This window comes from Platichthys flesus, chromosome 21, assembly GCF_949316205.1.
Source record: "Platichthys flesus chromosome 21, fPlaFle2.1, whole genome shotgun sequence".
NCBI lineage: Eukaryota > Metazoa > Chordata > Actinopteri > Pleuronectiformes > Pleuronectidae > Platichthys > Platichthys flesus.
In genome coordinates this window covers 1,500,629-1,526,124 of record NC_084965.1, presented here as the reverse complement: position 1 = coordinate 1,526,124, position 25,496 = coordinate 1,500,629, and the positions used below count along the sequence as shown (strand labels likewise).

At 44.1% G+C, this 25,496-nt stretch overlaps 2 protein-coding genes across 2 annotated transcripts in view; both read right to left on the bottom strand.

The window, feature by feature from the left end:
* Positions 1-3,293: 3,293 nt before the first annotated feature.
* LOC133932880 (vasoactive intestinal polypeptide receptor 2-like) lies at positions 3,294-19,149 on the bottom strand. The gene is made up of 13 exons (XM_062379758.1): positions 18,756-19,149; positions 15,688-15,790; positions 14,604-14,711; positions 12,673-12,773; positions 7,858-7,955; positions 7,253-7,391; positions 6,495-6,645; positions 6,280-6,340; positions 6,098-6,167; positions 5,650-5,741; positions 5,289-5,427; positions 5,130-5,171; positions 3,294-5,045 (listed from the first exon to the last, which is right to left on the bottom strand). Exons 1-13 carry the CDS (start codon positions 18,810-18,812, stop codon positions 4,872-4,874), a joined length of 1,335 nt encoding a protein of 444 aa, XP_062235742.1. The 5' UTR covers positions 18,813-19,149; the 3' UTR covers positions 3,294-4,871.
* Positions 19,150-20,604: 1,455 nt separating this feature from the next.
* Positions 20,605-25,496, bottom strand: part of LOC133933034 (disco-interacting protein 2 homolog C-like) — a 33,746-nt gene continuing 28,854 nt past the window's right edge. The window contains exons 32-38 of the mRNA XM_062379988.1: positions 25,023-25,193; positions 24,547-24,608; positions 24,397-24,454; positions 23,768-23,842; positions 23,478-23,652; positions 23,276-23,399; positions 20,605-23,174 (exon numbers count right to left, since the gene is read on the bottom strand). Of these exons, the coding sequence (XP_062235972.1) occupies positions 22,922-23,174; positions 23,276-23,399; positions 23,478-23,652; positions 23,768-23,842; positions 24,397-24,454; positions 24,547-24,608; positions 25,023-25,193 (918 nt within the window). The 3' untranslated portion in view covers positions 20,605-22,921. The remainder of the gene's footprint in view (positions 23,175-23,275; positions 23,400-23,477; positions 23,653-23,767; positions 23,843-24,396; positions 24,455-24,546; positions 24,609-25,022; positions 25,194-25,496) is intronic.

Genomic DNA, 25,496 nt, shown 5'->3' with positions numbered 1-25,496 from the left:
GACCTCAGACTGCTGAGCGATTACCAATGCATGCAATCAGATAAACTGGAAAACCCTTGACTTAACTTTCATGATGAAAGTGCTTCCTGTCAGTCATTTCGTGACAATCGGCTGGTCATTCATTGAGAAAAAAGAGGGACGATGGAAACAAGTTGGAAAAGATGACTAACCACTTCTGCTTTTTCCAGGTCTTAAATATCCGATGTGTTCAGACGTCTGTCAGTTCACCAAGATCTCTGGAGAGGACAGAACAAAACGAATCACTCTGTTCAGTATTTATTAATCTCAACTCTAACTTATCAAAGATGATCAGCTCTGGAAACCTGGTGAGAAGTGCACTGGTCGCCATCGTCCTGGTGGCTGTGATGGAGTCGGGGTCGGCAGGTAAGACGGAGTCTTCAAGAAACAAGCTTCAGGATGTTGCAGATGATTTGTCCTCCTGTGATAACTCTGGTCTTCTCTCATCCATCTTCAGCTCAGAAGCTGGCGACCTGCTGCAAGACGGTCGACAGAAATCCCATCACTGAGCCCATCACAGGATACATGGTGCAGCAGGCGAACCCTCCATGTGTCAAAGCTGTGATGTGAGTAGGATTTCATAAAGATTTAATTGTTTGATGCAGTTTGATTAGTGGCATGGAGAAGGTTTCTCTTCCAGTCCCTCAGGGTGAGTCCCTTCTCACCCTGAGAGTCTGTCCTCTGTGACTCTGGTGAGTGGGTTCCATCTCCTGTGAGAAGAACTGACTCAGGGCTTCAACTAGTCACATTCAGCTCCAGTTGAAGAGTGAAGCTGAACCCAGATCAGTTAAAAAGACTCTAAAGTCATTAAAAACTGGAGTTTATCTCCAATATTCAGCAGGAATCTGTTCAAACATGAAGAATCATGGAGAGTTTGGTGGATTTGTTGCAGCTGCAGCTCTTCTGGGTCAGGAAGCGGAGTAACCACATGTGGCTGCAGGGGGCGCTGTGGCTCTGCAAAAGTTACAAAGTGTTGCTTAACCTAGTCCGAGTGTGGAAAGTTCTAATGTTGAATATGTTTGTGATTCTTGCAGTTTTCAGACAAAGTCGGGTCTCTACTGCAGTTACCTCAACGCTAAGTGGGTTCTACCTAAGATCAGAGAATTCATGTGAGTTTCTGATTGATGTTCATTTATCCACATTCTCACGTTTATCATCACTCATTCATAACTTCTTCAAATCCCTCACGGTCTACTTTTTATCATCCGTCTCACAGGAAAGCAAAAGCTCAGTCGACTCTTCCTCCCACGGTGTCCCTCCTCTCCATCATCACATCCAGCGCCTCCCCTTCATCATCCTCTGCTCCTCCTCCCTCCTCTGCTCTTCCCTCCTCTTCTCTCCCCTCCTCTGCTCTCCCCTCCTCTGCTCTTCCCTCCATCTTCTCCACATCTGAGATGCCTGCTGATGAAACCTCCACCTCCAGCAGCCACCAGTAGAGCAGCATCACCTCCACCTTCAAGGACCTTCGTCTAGAAGTCACCGCCTCTGGCCTCAACACTGCTGTAAACTAAATGTTTTAAAACAAAAAGCACTTGAAAAGCACAGTACTGTTCTATTAGTTTCTTTTAATAGGTTTTTATGACCGGAACTATTTATTAGTTTAATTTAATTGACCATTGCTGAAAGAAGAAAGAAGTGATGTATTTATTAGAATTTGTATTCACAAGTTACTGTAAACAACACTATGAATATTGTCATGTGCTTATACTGATAGAGAGCACAAATGTATTTATGAAATTGAACTGTTTAGGATTATTTATTGATTTTAAAGCTTGTGACAGTGCAACTCTTGAAAACGTTGGTCAGAAATAAATGTTGCACCTGTGAACTGGTTTCTCCTCTGACTTCATTCCTTCAGCCTGTGAGCCTCAGTTTTTATCCAGATGAATGAAACATGACATCAGGGTCAGTCTGTCGTTTGAAATGTCCACGAGGATCCTGTCCATCGTCCTCCTGCTCAGGGTGACTAAGACAGAGATATTATCAATGGTGCACCAGTGTCAGCTGGTCACACGTACTGGGATGAAGCAACAGCAAAAACTGAACTGAAACATTCACTGTGGTTCGTAAGTTCTCCATTTTCTACTTCCAGTGGCAGAAAGGAAAATGAAAAGAGTTTCTTCTACTGGTTTAGAAAAACAATATTTCAATAATAAAATATTTGTTCTTTAATCCTGAGCAGAAAATGAGACTCAGTGGATCTTAGCTTAACTTTTTAAACTGTCACAATATATTTAACAACAAACTGTTTCTCGACCTGCTTGTGACATCATCCTGTGCCACAGCACTTCACTTTATAACTTTTCTTTATAAACTACTACAGCGAAAGGTGTTTATGATAAACATACTTATTCTATTAACTTTCTTTAAAATATGTTTTATTCTCTTGTCAGTCCGACCAGCTGCTGTAGCAACTGAATGTCTCCAGCGTGTGGATCAATAAAGTTTTATCTTATCTCTTAAAAGTATGACTAAACTAACAATACAAAAACTCATTAATATTAACACCAATAACACGTGTTAATATTAGCTATAACAAATTCTTAAATTGAATTAAATAAACATTTAAAACCACTTAACATGACTTCAGACACAAGTGAACTTACGGTGCGTTTGTTCATAGCTTAGCTAAAGCTTTAGCCGCATTAGCTAGCTCCCTGCTAGCATCTTGAACTTTATTCCTTCATTTAACTGAGAGAATTTTTTTTTAGCTGAGATCTTTTTAAAATTGTGATGTTAAAATATCCCCGGAGAATCCTCTTCCTCCCTGGGTTGGTGTTCTGCTTTTCTATCATCTTCCTCTTCACCAATCAGGTTTTCCAGGGCATCACTCTCACTTGTCTTTGGCTCGGCGACTGACTTTCACCTTTTTAGCCGACCTCTTTAAAAATGCTCTGTAAACTCCAACCTGAGCGAAGAACCACTTCTCCAATCCTAAATCAATACCAGCACTCCCAGTAGGACAGAGAGAGTCGCTCAGCGGTGAATTGGTTTCACCCCGAAGTTTGATCTCTTCTGTTTACCAGTGGAACAAGATGCTCTCTTCCTCATTGACCTCTGACCTCTGGAAGCACGGGTCAGTGTGAACTGTCGAGTGCAGATAAACAGGAGAGATGAGTTAAACGAAACCAGAACCGGTCTGTAGAACTCATTTCTCTCTGTTGTTCTTTCTTCAGTGTCTCAGCTTCGTCTGCTACGCTCTTACAATGTTTGTGATTTATTGTTTATATATTAAATGATCGTCCCAATAACAAAAACACAAACATGACTCAGCCTTCACAATAAAAGCTTTTAAAATAAATGAAATCACAGGTTAACAGTTGTATTCCAAAGCTTATAAATGACATTGATGCTCAGGAACATACACACAGAAATCAACATCATGGTACTTAAAGATTTAAAAAAACAAAAAACACAAATGATATAAAATGTTCAAGGCGATGTTTACTTTGATTGTTTTCTTCTTTTGGCTTCAAGTGAACCTGAAACACTGCTGTCCCCCCCGAGTCCCTTTGATTGAGATGTTCAGTGTCTGTTATAAATCTGATGTCTGATCAGTGAATCTCACACATCATCACTTCGCTTTTTAATGAAACCTGCAGCGAATTATAGTAATTTATTATAGTTTAAGATACAGAACATAACATATTTTTTTAAGAACTTGGATTTGGCCCGTATTCAGAGACATGAACAACAACATGGACTCTGCAGACTCACGTGAGCCCCAGTAACACGTTCCCTCACCTCCCACATGAATCTGCTCTTCATCATCCCAGTGGACATCGAGGAGGTCGGCCAGACCTCCAGACCAGATCTCTGTGGTGGTTTAAAGGTTTTTATAGAATCTTCTTTTTTTTTTAATTTAGACTCGTAAAAAGGATTTAAATGTACAATAATTGGGTTGAAAACGAAAACAAGTGAGATCCTTAACTTGAATCGGCCACAAGTAAAAAGAATAATTACAAATACTCAGCTTCCCTGGGCCCAGAAAAACTAAAACTAATATTATAATTATGATTGTCAAAATCTGTGATTCTCCACCAACACATTATGTAATATCTTTGTTATAAATGTGATTAAACAACATATTTCTATTACATCAATTCTTTATGGCTTGCTTTTAATAATTGGGGTTTAATTCTATTTGTTTTGAAGATTAAAAAAGTTTAAATGTAGTTGTGTAACATGTTTAGTGACATTAACACAAAGACTTCAGAGCAAGTTACCAGCAGGTGATACATTCAGCCGGGACTGAGGAATACTTTTAAATGACAGAGAATATGTAGGAATATCAGAAATAATATCAAATTATAGAGGGAGAGTACATTTTCTGCTCCACGGGATTCCATCAGGAACAGTTCGAAGGACTGTGAAATCTGGGAAATCAGAAAAATCCAGGGTGAAAAAGTCTTTCTCCTCAGAAGCGTCTGTGAGTCACAGGTTGAGACGCAGGTGAAAGTCTCTGTGTGTCCTGCGTCTCTTTGAATACGAGTTCTGAGAGTTTAAAAACAAAAAGACGTCCTCGTCCTCGTCCCTCGTCGCCACCTGTTGGTTTGAGAGCTGCAAGCCCGCCTCCACCTGCCACCTGCACCCATTGGACGGTACTAGCTGTCAATCACCCTGCGCCCCACTGCGTACCGTGGTCTTTGGTCTATCTGACTCTAAATGGACCATAATTTATAAAATGAACCTCAGTTGTGTTGAAGACTTGAAACCAGAGATCGAGACATTAATCTCTACAGAAACATCTTTTTGCATCAAGTGGAGTCGCCCCCTGCTGGCCACTAGGGAGAATACAGGTTTCAGGCACTTCTGCAGTGGCTTCACTGTCCAGACCTCGAGTCTCCGTCTGGTCAGAGGACGGTGGTCTCCGTCTGCAGGATGGACTGGGCGCGGGAGCTTCTGGGAAACTGGGCGGAGCTCTCGGTGCCGTTCCGGCCGACTGACGCGGCGTGCGGCCTGTAGTCCCGCCCCACCCACTGCTTAAGGGACACGCCCCCCCACGTCCTCCTCAGCTCGCTCTGGACCTGATTGTACACAAATCAAAGTTAAGATAAAAGTCTGTGAGACAGAGAATCATGAGGTTAATGTGTGGACGTGTGGAGACTCACCTCGCTGTTCAGGAAGCAGTACAGGACGGCCACGATCAGACCCTGAATCACACAAACACACAACGTTTAGAGATTTAATAACACTTTGTAATGATGCACTCGAGGTCCTGGTCTACAAGCTGTGGTCACTGTGAGATCTAGAAACACATCACACGCTACCTGGAAGGATCCGAGGCCGAGGTCGAAGAAGATCTTGATGCGGTTCATGCTTTTGGTCGGGGGCTCCATCAGGTAGACGAACACCATGTAGTTCATCCCGAACAGAGGGATCAGCAGCAGGGTGGACTTCGCCAGGCGTCTGGTGAAACAGCCACAGACACACACAGCTACACACTCACTGCACACAGGGGATTCATCTACGTTTGATTTGTTTGGCTTGTTTTCTGTTGTGGAGATTTAAAACCAAAGTATAGAAACACAACCAGCTGTTTTTGATGACCCTTTCGGAGGATGTGAATCTGGCTGCTATAAGGGACACTGGTATAATAAGGTAACAGAAAGGTCAGAGGTCAGACCATACCTGTACTGTGACTGCTCGTTTCCTCCCACGTCCGTGCAGCGCAGCTTCTGCACCAGGATCCGAATGATGCTGATGAACAACACGAAGTTGATCTTGAGTTGAAGAAACACGAAGCAGGAAGATAAGATTTATGAGTCCCTCTGGTTTCACTATTTGAAATGAAACTAACATTTTCTTTAAACTACGACAACATTTCTTCCAAATTCCATATTTCCATATTTCAGATCCAGATTTAGGACCAATCTGAAGTGGTCTCTTATCTTTTTTCCAGAGCTGTTTTAAGAAATCTAAGCAGAGAATCAAAATCAGAGGATTCAAAACTGAAAAGTGTTTAACGGAGAATTGTTAAGCCCCAACTGGCTCCTCATCAGGTTCACTCTAATCACGTGTGTTGTCGAGGGCCTGAGGAAGTTGTGTGTTGACCAGGTGACCAGCGGCTGGAACTCACAATGACAGACGCCATGATGGGCCAGTTCATGAGTCTGTTGGGAATGGGGTTTTCATTCGTTTCCCAGCACCTGAAGACAAACCAGTGATTATTGACCTTAAACTCGTTATTCAAAGTTAAAAAGGAAAAAGCTGTGATAGCTTTGTTTTAAAGTTCCATCAGATCGGGAGGTGAGGACTGACCTGGTGTCCTCCAGAGTGATCCGACACACGACCCACGCCACCATGAAGACAAACGGGATTCCTGAGAGAGAGAGAGAGAGAGAGAGGGAGAGAGAGAGAGAGAGAGAGAGAGAGAAACGACCTGCGTGTGAGTCGGAGGATCTCACGAGTTCAACAGAAACACAGAAACCGAGTGTGTGTCTGTGAAGGAGTCGGAGGATGAAGGAGCAGCCGACCCCAGCCGATGAGCATGTAGACCGACAGCCGGGTGGAGCAGGTGTGGATGATGAGCAGCAGCGTGTGCAGGTACAGACCCTCCACCAGCAGCCAGAAGAAGTTCGCCATGATGAAGTAGTTGAAGAAGACCAGACTGGATTTACAGCCCACCTACAACAACAACACAGCAACAACAACAAAAACAACAACAACAATGATCACTTCATTCTTGCTGCAACGGTTCTACAATAAAACTAAATGTCACAATAAAACACCACATTTTGTTGTGCATCTTTTTGTGTGTTTGCTTCCTGCAGACTTCAATGATATACTATAAGTGACCACCAGGGGGCTCTAGAGTCCAGGTTTAAGGCATCAGACTGAAGTGACATGTATATAAACTGTAACATGATGGATTTTAAACCAACGACTGTCAGAGACGGACGATATGACAACTTTATAAAGTGCCTCCTCCATGTTAATGGACAGGACGTGGACCAAAATAAAAAGAGAAATGAGATGACAACTTTCTCTCAAAGTCCCCAGAACATGACTCATCGAACAGATAGGAGACGTTTTGACGAGTCATTAATTATTATTTACTCTGGATGAGTCTCATCTTAAAGGTTTATTGGGTTTATTTAAAACTAAAGGATGATGTTCCAGGAAAAACACACGGATGAGGATCCTCAGGACAAACAGCATGAGCTTCTCTCAGGTTTGTAAATAAAGATATTTACGTTTGTGTGTGTGTGTGTGTGTGTGTGTGTGTGTTTACCAGTGACGGCTGCGTGCTGCAGTCGGTGTTTTCATCATCTGAGAAGAGCAGAGCGTCTTTGGCCAGCACGGCCACGGCTCGCAGCATGAAGGACACAAACAGGTTCAGATGGATGTAGTTCCTCATGCAGTGCAGCCTCCTGCACATACACACAGACACACACAGACACACACACAGACACAAACACGCTGAGCAGTGTGTTTATAGACGTGTCAGAGTGTGAAGCCAGTGAGGGACGAGGTATCTAAACACACCGACAGCCGAGGGAACAAATGGACTCGATCCAGACGGAGCTGCAACAAACTGTTATCACCCGGAGTGCTGAGTATGTGAGTGTGTGTCTGTGTGTGTGTGTGTGTGTGTGTGTGAGATCTTATGTTTATAGTATATATCCTGTGTTAATGGATCCAACTTAGCATGAATCTTCAGAGTCACTTTTAAAGTGTGAGGTTGGAGATTCAGTCAGATTCTTATTTCACCAAATGTCAGAGCTTCTCTGTTGACCTTCATCTTAACAGTTTATCTTAGTGTGTGTGTGTGTGTGTGTGTCTGTGGGATTGTGTATGTGTGTGTGTGTCTGTGGGATTGTGTGTGTGTGTGTTTACCTGAATAAGCAGATGATGACGGTGCTGGTGAGCAGCGTGATGAGCGACAGGCTGTGGCCCAGAGTCGACAGGATCCTCACCATCCTGTAGAAAACCAGCTGGACACACAAACAAACCAGTGATGAGGAAGATGAAGGTTCTTTCTTCATCTTCCTCATGAACGTGGAGCTGACTCTTCAGGATCAAAACCTTCATGAGAGAAGCCGTGAAATCCAATGTTCATTAAATCATTTGACTTTACAAACACAGACACATTTATTCTGTTACTTTTGTTTTTGTTTGTTTGTCGCTTAGGATCATAAATTAATATCTTTGGAATTTAGCTCCTTGAAAAGACAATTAAAGCGACAATAAAAAGGGGTGGAGCCAAGAGATCACCTTAATTTGTAGTTTCTCTTTTTAGCAGCAGAAACTTCTCACAGTGAAGTTCCTGGTAAGCGGCTCTTTCACAATAAGAGTGGAGTAAGATCAGGATGAGGATCTGGTCCATGTCAAAACAGACTCTTCAGAACTGACACACGGGGGCGGATCTGTGTGTGTGTGTGTGTGTGTGTGTGTGTGTGTGTGTGTGTGTGTGTGTGTGTGTGTGTGTGTGTGTGTGTGTGTGAGAGAGTGGTGCCTGGCGTTCATCGCTCTCATCTTTTATAAACAACATTCTCCATGTTTGACACATCACTTGGCCATGAACCATACACGCACACACACACACACATAAATATATATATACACACACACTCTCAGGAATTACATCATTCAGTTCTTGTTTTGTCATTCTTCTCTTCTTCTTTCTCTTTTCCTCCGTCTGACAAAGTTCCAACCTCCTCACTTGTTCTTTCAGTTCAACCCTTCACATTTCAGATCACATGTTTCTGAATTATGATTATTTGACAGAAACACAGACGTTAAATCAGAGATAAGAGCCGATAAAAACCAGAAATGTTTCATGTGAAGAATCTCGACTGTTTCCACTCGGCCCAAACGTTGTCAGGGAGTCTCCCTCCGTCTGTTCACATGTGGACAAATCTGTGAGCGTGTACACGGAGCGTCACCGCCTGGCAGCAGCTCCTCATTCCTCCGGCTGATTCTCAGGCCTCCCGCCTGGGAGCCGACGACCCGCTGAGCCAAACACACCTCCGACCATCAACCCTGGCTCGCTCGCCCTTTCCGTCTTTCTCGCCGACAGCGGGGGACTGGGGGCGATGTTGAACTTTAGTCTGAGCGGCTTCGTGCAGCCGGGATCTCAACGAGGAGGGACGTCTGTGGAGGGACGTCTGTGGAGGGCCGGGGCGAGGGGAACATGAATCCTCACTGGATCATATTCATGTTTGTGAAAGTGTATTAAAAATATACAGCACTCTGAGTGGAGCTGATTGCAGAAAGATAATTTTCCAAGGATAACACACCAACAACTAATGATATAATATATAAAACCAATTTCCATGACATTCTGTGTTTGAGTGGCTCATGGACGAAGGAGGGACTTGGATCCAGATCCGGGGGCGATGCAGGATTTGTTCCCTTCCTTCCTCTTCACGTTATTTGTTATCAACTGGAGGAGGTTTTGTTCTTCCTCTCAACATGGATCCAGGTAAACATGGAGGAGAGAGAACGGGACAGAGAGATAGAACAACCCTGAACAGGAGAAGGATCCAGACCAGTCAAGACAAAACCAGGACCTCGTCCCTGGAAGAGGATCAACTTCCATCTCAGGGTTCGGTGTGAAAAGTCTGAAATGGATCAGAAAACGACTTCACCTCAGAAACAACATCTTCTACCATCAGTGCAAGAATCAAGTCAAACAACATGAAGAGAGTCAACGACTGAGAAGCTCTGAAGAAGAGTCGAGTGCTCGGAACAGATCCCAGAATCCTGAAGACTGAAGGAAACAACAGCTGCTGTCACAACAGAGAAGACTCACAGGCTCAGAGGAGGTTTGAGGAACGACTCATTATCTGGACGTGAAATCTGAGTTCAATGTAAAAATGATATGAATATCCAGATTCTCAAACGTGAGAATGTTCCTTTCTCTCTTTGGGGATTTTGAGTCAAAACTAAACATCTGAAGGGAGAGAGTCACTGATGTGGAAACAGCAACAGACCTTTTCTGTTGTTTCACACGTTTCCAACACAAAAGGATTCACTGACAACTTGATAAAGAATCAACAACAAACACAAACGATCCCTGAGCTCAACCAGACATCGATCCGGTCCTGAATAAGTCCCGTCTGCGTCAGATGCTTGGAGCCATTTTGTCTCGATCACTCGGTGTCTCGTGGTGAGATTGATTTGAAACGATGAAGATGAGGAGGAAGAGGACACTTCCTCCTCGTCTGTGATGTGTGTGTAGTAGTGTGTGTGAGTCTGTGTGTGTGAGTGTGGGGGCCAGCGGTGACGTCTGGTCTCAGCTGAATGTTTCCATGATGGAAAACCTCTCTCCCGTCTCTTCAACAGGAAACAAACAGAAGCAGAGAGAGAGAGAGAGAACCTCACACCTGACAATCTGCAGAGCATCACCAGGCCGCTGTGTGTGTGTGTGTGTGTGTGTGTGTGTGTGTGTGTGTGTGTGTGTGTGTGTGTGAAAGTTCATCTTCCTGTTGTGTGACACACAGATCACGTGTGTGTTCAGTATTTATCACTTTTGTTCTCCATTCTTTCTTATTTATCTTCGTGCTTCAGCTTCGTGTTCGCTGCCGTTTTAAACTTTGTGGTTAAGAACGACAGACGGAGGAAACGGAGCAGATCCTGGACCTGTGGACTGGAAACAGCTGGAGACTCCACACGCAACCGAGGCCAGAGAAACTTCCAAATGCTCCTTTCATCAAAAACAACTGAGACGTCCGCTGCAGCTCGACATTATAAAAATGTCTGTATATTTGATAAGAAGTGGTTTTAGGGTGTAAGAGATGGAAAAGCAGTTCACAAGTGACAAAAGTTTAAAATTTGACAGTATCACATTTGAAGCTTATATTTAGAGCCAATTGTGAAATGATTACACATAAATAAAAATCATATTTTGTTTATAAGCAGCTCGTCAACCAAAAATAGTTTTGACCTTTTATTAGTTTACTTTAGTATTAAACACATTTTTTGTCAGAATGTCTCCGTCAGCCGGTCGGTGGTGTTTACACAGAGAGAGAGAGAGAGAGACTCTCAGTAAACAGAGAAGTGACAGATGTTAAAAAAAGAAACTCTTCAGAGGAAAACAAACAGATGTGTTCTGGACGCTCGCTGAAAGTTCCAGATGTTGAGTTGAACAGGAGACGAGCCTCAGAGGATAAACATTAATCCGCCGCAGAAACTAGTCCCTGACAAAAACAGCCTTCTCCTGCTTTTCACTGTTTCTCCAACATTTGTGATTTTTCAGAATCAGTTCTAGAGTTTGTGATTCCCACAAACACGAGGAAACACTTTCACTTCCTTCTCGTTTACAGAATTAAACGAGCAATAATTAATTGCTCAGCCTAAACCTCAGGCTCCTGAAAGGCAACCGCTCCATCGGGCAAAAGGTCAAAGACAAACCTCTGTGGCATCACACAGGACGCCTCAGGGCGACACACACGTCTACACACACTCTCACATCAGTGTGTGTGACAGTGGTTAGGGTTTCTGAGAAGAGGTGGTGACGAGCCGCAGCTCCAGGGTCAGATCCTCGTCACTGCTGCAGAGACGCAACCAAAAAGCTCCAGTTCACCTCCGACACGAGCAGATATGAGAACAGAGTGTGTTGCATCAGGAAAGAAATGAAATTAATAATTCAGCTGCAGATACGGATCAGAGTGACAGATCCAGGTTTAGTGTTTTTCTGCTTTTAGCTTGAAAGAAGCTTCAGATGCATAAAACCAAACATTTACTACATGACTGGATTAATACTGATGTTTGGAATGAGAATAATACTTTCAGGTCAGGAACAGGTTCATAATTTAACTCGTATAAATAGATCAAAGAAGCTGCATTTTGATTTATAGATTTTAAGTTTTATTCTAAACTCTGGAGGATGCAAAAGCTTTCTACTCTTTTCTATTTTATTATTTGTTGAATTAAATCTTTTTATTTATTTGTCTCATTGTGACATGTCCATTTTGAAAGATAGATGAAATCCTTGTTGACATTATAATATAATAAAATATAAATCCTCTACGATACAGACAGATGAGATAAATATGTTGTCATCTGCTTGAACCTTTTCACCGTGTAGGAATCTGTAGATTTATACAGACTCACACATTACACACACACAGACACACACACACAAACACACTGAGGACTTGATGAAGGAGAGACACAGGTTTCACGGAGGTCTGAGTTATTTTTAGAAGAAGAGAAAGTCGTGTGATTGGCCCGAGGTCCAGTCGAGCGGTGCTGGTCTCTTACTGGTTGTGTACTGGTTGTGTACTGGTTGTTACATCTGTGACAGATGAAGTGAGAAGCTGCACTTTGCTTCGTGTTCCTTCATCTTTAGTTTTATTTTTAAAGACAGAAGAAGTTCAACCTGCTCGATTCATCTTGAATGAGATTAAGAGGAAAAGGTTTGATCAGAGAATTACGATCACAACAATCTGAACCAGTGGAAACCATTACCCCCAGTCTCTGGAGGAAGCCGTCATTCATGATCTGTTGTTTCCTGCAGGTCTAAAACCACCAGAATAAGAAGTGGTTGCATTCTGCAGCTTCCTCTGCTGCTGCTGCACCATCAGAGCTGCAGACGTCAGCAGCACAGGGGATGTAAAACCGAACACTGACCTCAGATCAGACGATCTAGCTCCCCATCAGCGAGCTCTCACCAGTAAACCTGCAGGAGCCCAGAGCCCGACTCACCTCACTGGGATCGTCTTCGTCGCTGGTGGAGCCGCAGGCGAGGAAGATGAGGGGGTAGACGTCCGACCAGCCGCGCTCGGTGCAGTTCCTGCTGAGGTTTCCTGACAGACGCACAGAGACAGTGTGTCAGAGGCAGACACGCTTATTCTCATAAATCAAACCACAGGGGAGGGATCTGCTCTCCAGGACCAACGACAAACAAACAAACACAAAGTAACACAATTAACAAGTACACAATATGTAAGTACTCGAGCAATACAAGTAGTCAACATATAAGTACACAGTCAAAAAGCCCTAGAGCAGATAGATAGTGTATGAGTGTTGTGCAAACACGGGGTCACCGTGACCTTGACCTTTGACCTGCAACCATCAACTCGTATCAGTTCATCTTTCAGGTGAAGTGTAAGTTCGATGGATTATTCAGGTCTGATGCAGCAGCTGAGCTCAGGATAGAAATGGCTCTGTGTCCACGTCAGGTTCAGAGGAGTCGGACACACTGAGAACATTTCACGGTCTCAGTCGGTTCTGCTGCGTTCAGCCGATTACTGACAGACAAGGAGAGAGAGGGTCGGGCGGCCAAGATGTCGACCGGTGATTAATGAGATCCATTAACAGGAAGAGACGGAGACAGTGGTGATGGAGCAGAGAGACGGAGGAGAGAGATGGAGAGAAGGTGAGAGAGGAAGAGAAAGTCGTTTTATCACGGGACGATTTTCTAGACTTTGTGAAATGAAGCAGAGACTCTGATGAACAAAGTGACACTTGGTGCAGATCAGGATCCAGAACTCAAATTCTTATCAGAGGGTTGATTTTTATTCAGTTACTGTAAAACTTTCCTTTATACTGTTTATTATTTATCAGAGAAAGAATATTTAACCTGTTTATAAAGTCTCTGTGTTTCTTTCTATATTTCTCTAAATATTTTGTCAGGAGCAAATCATTTATAATATTCCTTTTGTCCTTGAAATATACAAACACTCTCCGACCTGTTTCTCTGTCGTTAGTATTCATGAAACATTGCATCTGTTAAAAATCAGAAAAATAAGAACTTTGCTCTTGTCACCAAATCAATTAATATTTAAAAGTGAGAGAAGAATCAGAGAGAAAGTCAGACTAAAGGGTGAGGAGGTAGAGGAGGGTGAGGAAGGTGAGGAAGGTTAGGAGGCCGAGGGGTGAGGAGGGTGAGGAGGGTGAGGAGGACGACGAGGAGGACATGGAGGAGGACGAGGAGGAGGACGAGGAGGACGAAGAGGGTGAGGAAGGTGAGAAGGGTGAGGAAGGTGAGGAGGACGAGGAGGACAAGGATTACGAGGAGGGTGAGGAGGGTGAGGAATGTGAGGAAGGTGAGGAGGACGAGGAGGACGAGGGGGACGAGGAGGATGAGGAGGGTGAGGAGGGTGAGGAAGGTGAGGAGGATGAGGGGTGAGGAGGATGAGGGGTGAGGAGGACGAGGAGGAAGAGTAGGACGAGGAAGGTGAGGAGGGTGAGGAGGTTGAGGAAGACGAGGAGGAAGAGGGGCTGACGGGAGAGGAAAGGGAAGCAGGAGGGATGAAAGAGCGGCCGGACAGTGAGGACAGATGTTCAGAGAGAGACGGACACGAGGGGATGGACATGATGGACGATGCAGAACGAGTCCAGTGAAAGACGAGAGGTCGTGAAATCGGCCGTGAAAGGAAGCGGCTGCCGTAGGGCAAAGGTCAAAGGTCAGAACAAATCAGAAAAACACTTTGATTATTTATTATTTAAACTTTTCGATTCATTCTTTACTTTTAGTTTAGATATATTTAGTTTCTAATTCAATCGTTCCCGAGATAAATAAATATCTAATGTCAGTCATATTTCAGTGTGATTGTGGTTGTGGTTGTGTGTGTGTGGTTATGTGTGTGTGTGTGTGTGTGTGTGTGTGTTTGTGTGTCTGTGCTGAAACTCACCGCTTTTTCCAAAGACATGAATGAGGGCGGAGGGGCAGGGGAGGGTCCTCACCTCGCCCAGCGCCGCGCTCTGCCAACAGGCGACTTTGTACCACTGCCCGTGACATCCTGAACACACACAGACCCACACACACACACACACACACAGACCCACACACACACACACACAGTATATATCAGACGACTCTTAACTTCCTGTCTGAGTGATCCTTTGTTCTCCTGCCGAACCGACGACAATAAATCAAACAAAATAAAAGCGTTTTGACTTTTGACGTTAGTTTTAACTCCTTAAATGAACTGCGTGTCACATCAACAGAGAAAGAAATTAATATTATGTTCAGGTGTAAAAATGAAAAGTAACAACATGAGGTTGAAGCTGTCGATGTTTTTCTGATCTTTCATTTAATGCGATGATGACAGAAGTGTGATTTATTACTCCTCACAATTTCCTTTGTAATTTGTCACCTCGGTTGAAACTGGTTGAATTTTATGGATCTGAGAGTTTGTGTCTTTGATCTTTTGAGTCAAATCAAAATAAATATGAGACTATGAGATTATAAGATAAGAACATGGTGTGATGACACCTGTGACTTATCTGACCTGCTGATGTGACAGGACGGTGATTTGTTAGTCAGGATACGAGCTCTGTGACATGCAGATAACACACACACACCCAGAAACCACAAACACACGCATACAGACACACAACATGCAGCACTGAGCAGTTTTGTGTTTTCTAAAAGGTCATGTGTATTTTTAATGATTCGGCACAGTGATAATTAAAAAGCGTTTGTGTGTTTTTGCAGCTTGTGGTTTCTTTCTCACGCCTGTCTATAGACACATGTGTGTGTGTGTGTTTGTGTGTGTCTGTGTGCACCTCCTGTTCTCCTCGCGACTCTAGCCTGAGATCTGAATAAATGATTGATAGCAATGTGTTGAAACACAGAGACACACCTTCCTCTTCACACAGCTGATCTCAGTCAACACACACACACACACAATAGTGCTGATCATGGTAAAACTCTCATGCTTCGATTTATCTTTTTGTGTGTTATCTTGTGTGTGTCTGTGTGTGTGTGTGCACCTGTGCTGGAGGCCGTCTGCTGCTGCTGCAGTTGCGTGTCACACTCTCTCTCCGCTCTCTCGATCTCCCAGTGGAACTGACAGTTGGGAAACTTTCCCTCGACCTGTCGCAAACCAGAGGAAAATTAATGTTATGAGCAAGATCTCTGACGTGGAGAAACCTCCTGCGTCACGCAACACGCTGGATGAACACGCAACACGCTGGATCAACACGCAAAACACGCTGGATCAACACGCAACACACGCTGGATCAACACGCAACACGCTGGATCAACACACAACACTCTGCTGGGAACGAGGCAGCTGTTCGGTTTGACTTCAGTTCATCCTGAAAACGAATCTCCTCTCCAGTCTGAGGGAGTTCCAGTGTCTGATCCCCGTGTGATGTACTGTGACATGTATTTCCTCAGTGTAAACACACACATACACACACACACACACACACACACACACAGGTCATCGTCACATTGACCTATCAGGCGTCACTTCTGTCTGTAATGAACCAATGGATGAAGGAAGTGGTTTTCACACTTGTAGATCTGGAACTGAATGTTGACGTGAAGCCACAGAACTAAAGTTTCCTTTACAGACGTTAACACAGTGTAAAGTGAGGTGTGGGTGAGCAGGTGACACATTTGATATTTTAATTTAACCACAGGACGATTAATAGTGAGCTACACTGCAGCTCTTTCACAGAGGGGGCAGTAGGGGGCGCTGTGATAATTGGTAATTTAGGTTTTTCATCATTTTCTACTTCTCAAAACAAAAGGCTATAAATGGAAAGCAGCAAAGGGCAAAGGATAATCCGCTTGACCTCATTTAATCCACTGCAAACATGATCTCTGTCATCTAAGGAGCTCTGACACACACACACACACTCACACACACACAAACAAACACACACACCGATCCATTACGAGCCCAAGGATAAACTGTTCTGGATTAAACTAAACTAAACACAGTGTTTGTTTCTCTTTCCTCAGATTAACAAACCACTGGTCAGTCGCCTGCTGCTCGCAGAGACGATAACAGACGATAACAGACGATAACAGACGATAACAGACGATAACTGAGCGACTGACGCCATCATCCCCGTCACAGATGACTTGTCGACTCTTTTTCACGTGCAGCAGCTGAGTGGCAGAGTGACCTCTCGCTGCAGCTCTAACTGAAACAGTCAAATGTGCAAAACAGAGGCTCAGGATTAAATCAGTTTATCGCAGCTTGGTTTTTATCAGCACACTTAGTGCAGGGGGGGGGGGGCTAAGACACGCCTACGTGCAAATCAAACACACACACACACACTCTGGACAGTCGACTTTGTGCTGGTTTAGTTGTGCAGAGGTTTAGTTTCAGCAGAGAGTTGTCTGCTTTTTCAAATATTTATAAATGTCATAACGTAAAAGAGTCGACTCTACGTTAGCTTTGGTCCCGTGGGGTCCATGACAGTTCGGAACACTAGGGGGCGTAATGGGTCTGTTCAACACGTACATGCAGAATTTTTTATTCATTTGGTAAAACAAGTATTAATGTGACTCATCAAAAAACTTCAGCCTTGATATCACTTTGCTGTGATGTCTCTGCAGCAGCACGCACACACACACACACACAGACACACAAACACACACACAAACACATGCACGAACACACAAACACCCACACACCAGCAGCAGGGCTCTGCTCTCCAGTCAGATCAATAGAGGAAGCACAAGTCATTAACCTTTGTAGGTACTACACACACACACTCAGGTTTTATAGCTGTTACGCACACACACACAAACACACACACACACAAAGTGCAACACAACATCAGGCAACAGTCCTTTCATTTTAATTATCTCCTGAAAGATGGTTCAGTTATAAAACAGGATTTTGGGTCAGATTCAGCTGATGTTCCACATGATTCCTCCTGAACGTGTTAAACCAATTCCCTCTTATTCATTTTCTCTTTTCTGGAGCAGCGACGTCTCCCGGGTGTTTGAAACCTTGAATCACTCGTCTGGTGTTGGATCCAGAGCCTCAGCGGAGGAGTCCTGGTTTCCTCCAGCAGACGAGGACCCAGAGCAGCTGAGGGTCCGAGCTGCAGAGTCTAAACTTAGAACCGAGGCTGAATCGGGCCCGGACATAAATAATGAACCAGCAGCAAGAAAGACAAGCTACAATTAATACGGAGTTTAACTGACGACAACATCATCAGTGTCGACCTTATTCTGAAAGAGACACGTTATGATTATGATGTTTACATGAGCTGCTGATGGAATATTCCTGTTTACAAACTGTGATATCATAACATCACAGTTTATGGGGATGAATGTAGAAATAAGCAGAATATCAAGTCATCCAAATAAAGATCAAGTAGAATATGGTTTCTATAAACTTTACATTTTAAATATAATAAGTTAGAGTTGATCAGATAAGCAAGTTGTTTGAAAGTCATTAAACCCAAATGAACACATTTTAAATCTGTGACACAATATTTAACTTCCTCGATATGTGAAAAGAAATATTGTGGTTTTACAGTAAATTACCAAAATAATAGTCGAGCTTCAGATATGAATGAAAACAAATATAAACACGTCACTTGTCCCATCAAACTTTTAGTCATTAACTTTGTTATTTATTCCACTTTCATTCTCGTCCCTCGTTTAGTTCCTTTGATCTTGTTTCTGTCGGTGTGTTTTGTTCCAGATCGACTGATCCCAGTGATTAATAAAGTTATTTTTAATAACCTGGAGATCTAACCCCAGCTACAAGAACACACAAGAGAAGCTCAATTAAATTTAAAAGAGTTCAAACTTTATGCACATAATAGGATAAATAATGAATTTCAGAAGAGTCACAGAAAAATTACATTTAGATTCAAAACTAAAATAAATGTCCTTACACATTAAAAAACCACATGGAAGAAAAACAACAAAAACCAAAGAGATAAAACAAACAGCAGCTGCAGCTTTGACTCTTTGACTCTTTGACTCTTTGACTCTAAGACATTTCTCAGCTCAGGTTATTAGTTATAATATTTAAATATGAATAAATAGACCCTGTAGTGATGTTGGGTGAAGCACTGACCGTGAGGACGAAGCTGAGGCCGAGCAGCAGCAGCACGAGCCGGTGCGTAAAGGACATGTTGACGTTTCATCCACCGGAGCCGCAGCTCATCTCATCCTCCTCCGCAGCAAACACGTGTCTGCACCGAGACCTGAGAGCGTGTGTGTGTGTGTGTGTCTGTGTGTGTGTGTCCGGAGGTTGACTCTTTAATGCGCAAAGGGCAGAGCAGAGGAAAAGTCCGGTTCTGGCGCAGTCTTTACGCACAGTCTTTACGCACGGTCTTTACGCACGGTGGACGCCACAGAATCAGGCTTTGCTTCGCTCTTTCCAGAAGAGTAAATCCGGTTCCAGTGGATCCAGGTGTGAATCCAGATCCGCGAGGCGGTCCTCCTCACGGTTACAGCCAGGCGCGTCCCTGTCACACGTTTCCCTCAACAGGGGACACCCCCAGGACTGATGCGCGCTCCCGCCCCTCGGACCAGGGAGCAGATTCCTGGGATCCAGTGTTGGAAGCCGACAACAGCGACCTCTAGTGGGCGTGAGCTCACAACTCGTCAGGATCAAACTCAACCATTAAATTCATAATAACAATGTTTAAAGTTCTGATTCGTTCATAATAAACACAGCTGAGTTTTTTATTAAACACTAAATTCATTCTCCAGATGTTTGTGATTCACATATTTCTCATTTTATTGTTTTAATCGTATAAAGCACTTTGTGATTTTCAAATAAAATGTGATTGATTGTTATTTGTAACTGTGTTACAGTTTACTGACAGAAGCAAACACACAAACCTCCACAGAGTCTAATGAAATATCAGTTGTTTGATGAGAGGATGAAGGATAAGAAAAGAAAGTAAAGTTCCATCCTTCAGCTGAAACCATCCGTCCTCACAGATCAGTTATTCCGTCATGTCCATAAAAGATCTGACCCCAGCGAGAGAGAAATGCTTTTACTGCCGAGTGACGGACGAGTGAAGAAGCAGAAACACGGAGATGAAGAGGAAAAGAAGATTTGTGTTTACGCTGAACAGTTTTACTGTGTTTGTCTTACTCCGTCTTTCCATCTGTGGCCTTTTACAAAGCTGTAAATGTTGTTTTCATTTATAAACTTTGCTCTTACTCGTGCACGTCCAGCTAATAATATTTGGGGGGGGGGGGGGGGGGGATAAAACCCTGTGACTGTCGGAAAACTGTGAGAAAGAGACAAAACAGAAAGTTTCACTTGTATTTCTCCTTAAACAATATCACAAGTTAAAGTTGTATTTTATCTTTAAATTTCCACACGATCAGAGGATATTAAAATTCACTGAAGGAAACAATTAGATCAAATAGATGTTTGTTGAGTTTGAGGTTTTCAATATTTGAAATATTTCACAGAGTGATTCTAAAGAGTTTTCTCAAATAAAATGTGAATAAATTGAAATGTCACTTGATGTTTCTCTCAGTTTGATTGATGTTATCTTTATATTTCCGGTTCCAGCTTCTGTTTGACGCAGCGACTGAAACAAGGAACGTGAAGACGGATCGAAGTCGGCAGCTGCAGGAGCTGAACCGTGTTTGACGTGTCACTGGTTTTTATTGGTGGATCCTGTAAAAGTTGACCTCTGTGACCTTTAGCTTAACCTCTGCTGAGCATCTTCGTTAATGTTTAGAGGCAATAAAGATTCTCCCTCGTTTAATAATCATTTCATTTCAACCTTTTGCTCATTTAATATCACCTACGGAGACGTGTTGATTCAAATGCTAAACTAAACATGACCTTATATTTTATTTAATTTCCTTCATCACCTGAACCAGCAGTACAAACCAATCATCTATAAGTAAAACAATAATAATAATAAAGAGGACCAGTCTGAGTTTTAGCCAATCAAAGCACTTTATTGCACTGTATAGTGTGACGGTGAGCCAATAGCAGGCTCTTATAAAAGTGTCATTTAATCTTTTTATCATGTGTACAAAACAAGTCACACACACTTGTACCGTACAAAATCAACACTATTTACATACAATATACACACACACATCTAACACACTCACTCACACAGACACACACCATGCAGTCTCTCTCCCATCTGACCCTGAACACACTGACGAGTCCTCTGGGTCTCTGATGGGAGTTCCCTCTTGTCCCACATCCTCTGCTACACACACACACACACAGACACACACACACAGGGACTGAAACATGGCCGCTACGCTGCTACCAACAAACCCAAACTGCTAAAACAGCCAAACAAGCGCAATAAGCAACTTCTGATATGCATAAAGTTTTTTTTTCTTCTTCTTCTTCTGATAAAAAAAGACGAATGATGGCGAAAGACGTGAGACGGAATGGACGAGAGAAACAAAGCAGGAGGACGAGATGAGGACGATCCAGAGAGGACGTGAACAAACGATGCACCGGTCGTCTCTCAGGAACCTGCAGCGACCGACAGGTCAGTGCCCATCATGTAATTCACAGCCAATAAACTCTTCATATAGTTTTTAATTCTCTTAAATCATCTGCGGGGAGTTGGTGTTGGTGCACACGAGGCTGCAGCTGCTGCCCCGAGGCCCAGAGGGCGCCACTGAGCTGCTTCTGTGCAAACTGGAGAAAGAGACCCAGGGTTCATTCTCTGTTCCTTTCATCTCCAGGAAAACAGTAAAAGTTCTTCTTACTCAAAACCACACAACACGAAATTAAATTTAAAATAAAACCTGAAACAACAACTGAGATTTGTGTGTTTAGATAATAAAAGATTTAACGTCCATCAATCAGCAGCGATTTCATTCGTCTTTGCTCTTTTAGTGCCGACGAGCTGTTTTTGCTGCAGAATTTTAAAATCATCTGTTAATGAGTCGAAACATAAATATTAAGATGCATAGTTATACAAAATATAATAAAAGTTTGTTCGAGGTGAAGCAGATTCTCTGGGGATCGTCTCTTTGAATGGAGCTGCTGCTCCGACAGGGAAACTTCAGTATAAACTCTTTTCTGACATTACTCGTCCTCTGCAGCTCGTTTGGAGACGTGACCTCTGACCTCGGCGGCGGGGGGGGGGGGGGGGGACATCACGTCCTCGTGGGCGTTATTGCTACAATCTGAGCTTCTCTCTGTAAACTTCGTCCCTTTGTACCGAGCGGCCTCCAGACGCTGCTGCGTTAAAGTGCATCTGGATCCAGAGAGCGACTCTGAAGGCCTCGCCCCCCCGACGTGCTGATTCGGCTCCTGGAGGAACGGAGGCGTGTCCCCGTCGACCACGCCGCTCTACATATTAATAATACTCTGTCTCTTCTTGTATTTACACACAGTGCACTTTGCTTGACGCGATGCTTTGGATGTTTCAGGGACTGAATTCACAGAAACTCTGATGATTACAAGAAAAACTAAAAGTTTCTTTCTCCCAGTTTCTGAACCAGATTCAGAAAAAGTTGCAGTTGATGGTTTTAGAGCCGGTTACAAGTTTCACTGCGACACTGAAAACTCAAATCTTTAACGTTTAAAACCGGTATATAAAATGTTTTCATTTGATCGTCGAAGGTTTAAAATCTGTTTGAAATCAGTGTTGAATTCACATTGAAACTGGTAAAATAAACACAAAGAGATGAACACACTCACACACACACACGATGCAGACACACACACACACACACACACAGGGTGCAGGTGGAGAGAGCTGCATATAGGGGCTACTATACCTCTTTGTGTTGTAGGTACCTCTCCATATAGATTATTATGTCTATGTACAATATTTATATTTTTACAATAATCTGGCTGCCCCTCGACTAATTGAAATAATACCACCGAACTGGGATTTCTCTCCTGGACCAGTAAGACGTGATGTCACGGTCCCTCTCGACACAGTGTTCCCCTAAGGCTTTCTACAGTGACGGGCTCCGGTGACGGTCACGTGATTGAGCGGGGGTGTACAAATGGTCATGACACCACTGAGCAATCACTCAATCAATCAATCAGTCAATCTGTCAATCAATCAGTCAGTCAGTCAATCTGTCAATCAACCGGCACAACACGACTGTAAAGAAAACGGACGACTTAAGACTTCACCATATGAAGGTTCAAAAATACAGTACATCTTGATTTTGGGAAATGAATGAACAACAACAGCGATATGCACGGCATACAAACGCATGCTCGCTCTCTCTCACACACACACACACACACACACAGACACACACACACTCAGGCTACATGTTGTAGGCCACGTAGATGGGGTCGAGCTGGTCTTGTAAGAAGCCGTCGCGGAGGTGCATGCGCTGTTTCTCGCCGCGAGAGTTGATGGGGATGACGCCGATGTCCGTGACCACGACCACGCCCACAATCAGGTAGTGCTCCTCCAGCACCGCCTTGGTCACCATCGGAACCAGGTCCAGGGCCTCCTGCTCGGAGCCCTCCAGCTCCACCACCACCACCAGCAGGTTGGTCCAGGGGAACACGGCACTGGGGAAACAACCACACGTCACTTCCTCACCTTTCATCTGATGTTTGATTTCCTTCAGCGGCTGATCTCTGAGTGAATCCCGGAGAGCGAGCACACGTACCACTCCATGATGCTCTTGTGTGCACGTATGACCGAGGTCTCGATGTCGATGGGATGGTATCTCATCCCTCGCAGCTCCATGGCCTCCTCCAGAGCTCCCACCACGAACAGAGCGTCGTGTCTCTCTGTTCACACACAACCAGAGTTTCAGTTTCAGGAGACAGAGACGACGGGTCAACGTGAGAGACAGACGTGCACCTCACCTCCGTTAGCGTCTGTGAGCTCGGTGCGGCGGAGGAAACCCAGGTACCCCGTCCTGGCCCAGACCGTCTGGGTGTCACCAAAACTGAGTCTGGAGCTGAAGTGGTCCGACTGGAGAACCTCCTCGCCGTAACCGCTGTAGTAGCCGCTGCCGTTATGAGCGCTGTGCACCCAGATCTGAGAAATCAAGACAAACGAATTGACCACAGAGATAAAAGATAAAACTGGAGATGGAAAGAACGAGAGAAAAGATAAAGGAAGATGAAGCTTAAAGGAGGAGAAGTGGGCGGACCTCTCCCAGGTGCGAGTCTCCCAGAGGTCCCTTCGTCTCCGGGTTGGCGATGATGATCCGAACTCCAGGAAGGATCTAAAAAGAAGAATGAGTGGTCATGGCTACAGCTTCATCAATACAACTCTATAAATAGATCACATCTTCATCCTCCTCTTCATCCTCGACCTCAGCTCAGCACATTCACTCTTCACGCCCACTTTCTGTCTTATGACACATGTTCTGTTCCAGAGGAAAAAAAAAAGAAGAGTTTTTGTATTCTCTCTCTCTCTCTCTCTCTCTTTGTGTGTCCTCCTCTTGTGTGTCAGCAGCGTGTGTGTGTGTGTGGTGTGTGTGTGGTGTGTGTGTGTGTGGGGGGAAGACGAAGATGAAGAACGTCTCCTCAGGCTCCAGGAAAAGATCCGACCCTTTCCTGTTTCTACTCAGTGTCCTCGTCCATATGATCCATCGATGTGAGGTTATTTCAGTCGTGTGTGTCTGTGTGTGTGTGTGTGTGAGTGTGGTGTGTGTCACTTTCACCATGCACTCATAAAGATTAGCCCTGGGTCCTGTCTCTCAGTGATCAAGGAACAATGAGGTAAGGAAGGAAGGAAGGAGGGGAGGGAGGGAGAAGAAGGAAGGCTCACACTCACCTTGCCGGACTCCATCAGCGGCAGGCTGTGAGGAGAACCTCGCTCCACCAACCGAACCCTGAAGGACAAACACGTGCAGAGATTTAATATTTCCGGTGGCGGTGGAGAGTCGAGGTCAGAGATGTGTGAGGAGCAGACGGATCTTCATACCTGTCGTGACGCAGCGCTCTCATGTCCACGTACACGGTGGTGGGGTCCGGCCCTGAAGTGCCCTGCAGCCAATCACAACACAGACACTGTGAGCATGTGACCAACAACCTGTGAACCTGTGAACTTCAGCTGCAGGAGATCGTTCAGAGAAACAGTCGACTGTCGGTTTCTGCTCTTGTTCAGACGTAAGAAAGTGTTTTTTTGATTGTTTCTATATAATGAAACAATCTAATAAAAAAAAGATAAAATCTAAATACAAGGATCTTAATTATTTTAGCCAAATAATTAAATAAAAGCTCTGAGTTAAAAAATTCAATCAATAAAATGTCAAGCTTCTTTAATGTGAGAAGCAGATTCTGACATTAGAAGACGTCACCTCGCACATTGTTCTTTATTTTATAGGCAAGACTAAGAAAACAATAACTTGAAAACTGAGACAGTTTTCAGTTGCAGTCCGGAGCCGAGCTGGATCTCACCTGCAGGCAGATGGCCAGGTTGACTCTGCAGCCGAAGGCCGTGCTGACGGAGCGCGGGTGGAGGCCCAGGTCTTTGAACAGCTTGGAGAAGGAGTGTGTGAGCGACATCCTGGGCCGCTCCTCCGCCACCACCACACAGGCCCGGACCCGGGACAGGTCCAGACCCCGAGCCTGGAGGACACACACACACACATCATCATTTCACTTTCCTGTACCTGAGCCCGACACTTGGATTGTGGACAAAGTGAAGAAGCAAGTGAAGTCGTAGGAGTTTAACTGACGGATCCAGTGAAGGAGTCGTGTGACTCACAAGTGGAGAAATGAAAACCTGTGAGTGACTAATAAAAAAGTCCAGTGAGCAAAGTGTTGACTTGTCACTGTTCATCTTCCAGTCTCCATGGAGACACAGAGACAGATAATGAAGAGTGTGACTGCATCAGCGACCAATCAGAGGCTCTGAGACGTGTCCTCGAC

What these genes read in the sequence shown, in the direction of transcription:
- LOC133932880 (XM_062379758.1), bottom strand. Translation starts at nt 18,812, where the DNA reads ATGTCCTTTACGCACCGGCTCGTGCTGCTGCTGCTCGGCCTCAGCTTC. An exon ending in TCATGTCTTTGGAAAAAGCG is followed by an intron (nt 12,774 to 14,603) that starts GTGAGTTTCAGC and finishes TGCGTCTGTCAG; the next exon opens with GAAACCTCAGCAGGAACTGC. An exon ending in TCGGCCTCGGATCCTTCCAG is followed by an intron (nt 5,172 to 5,288) that starts GTAGCGTGTGAT and finishes TGTGTGATTCAG; the next exon opens with GGTCTGATCGTGGCCGTCCT.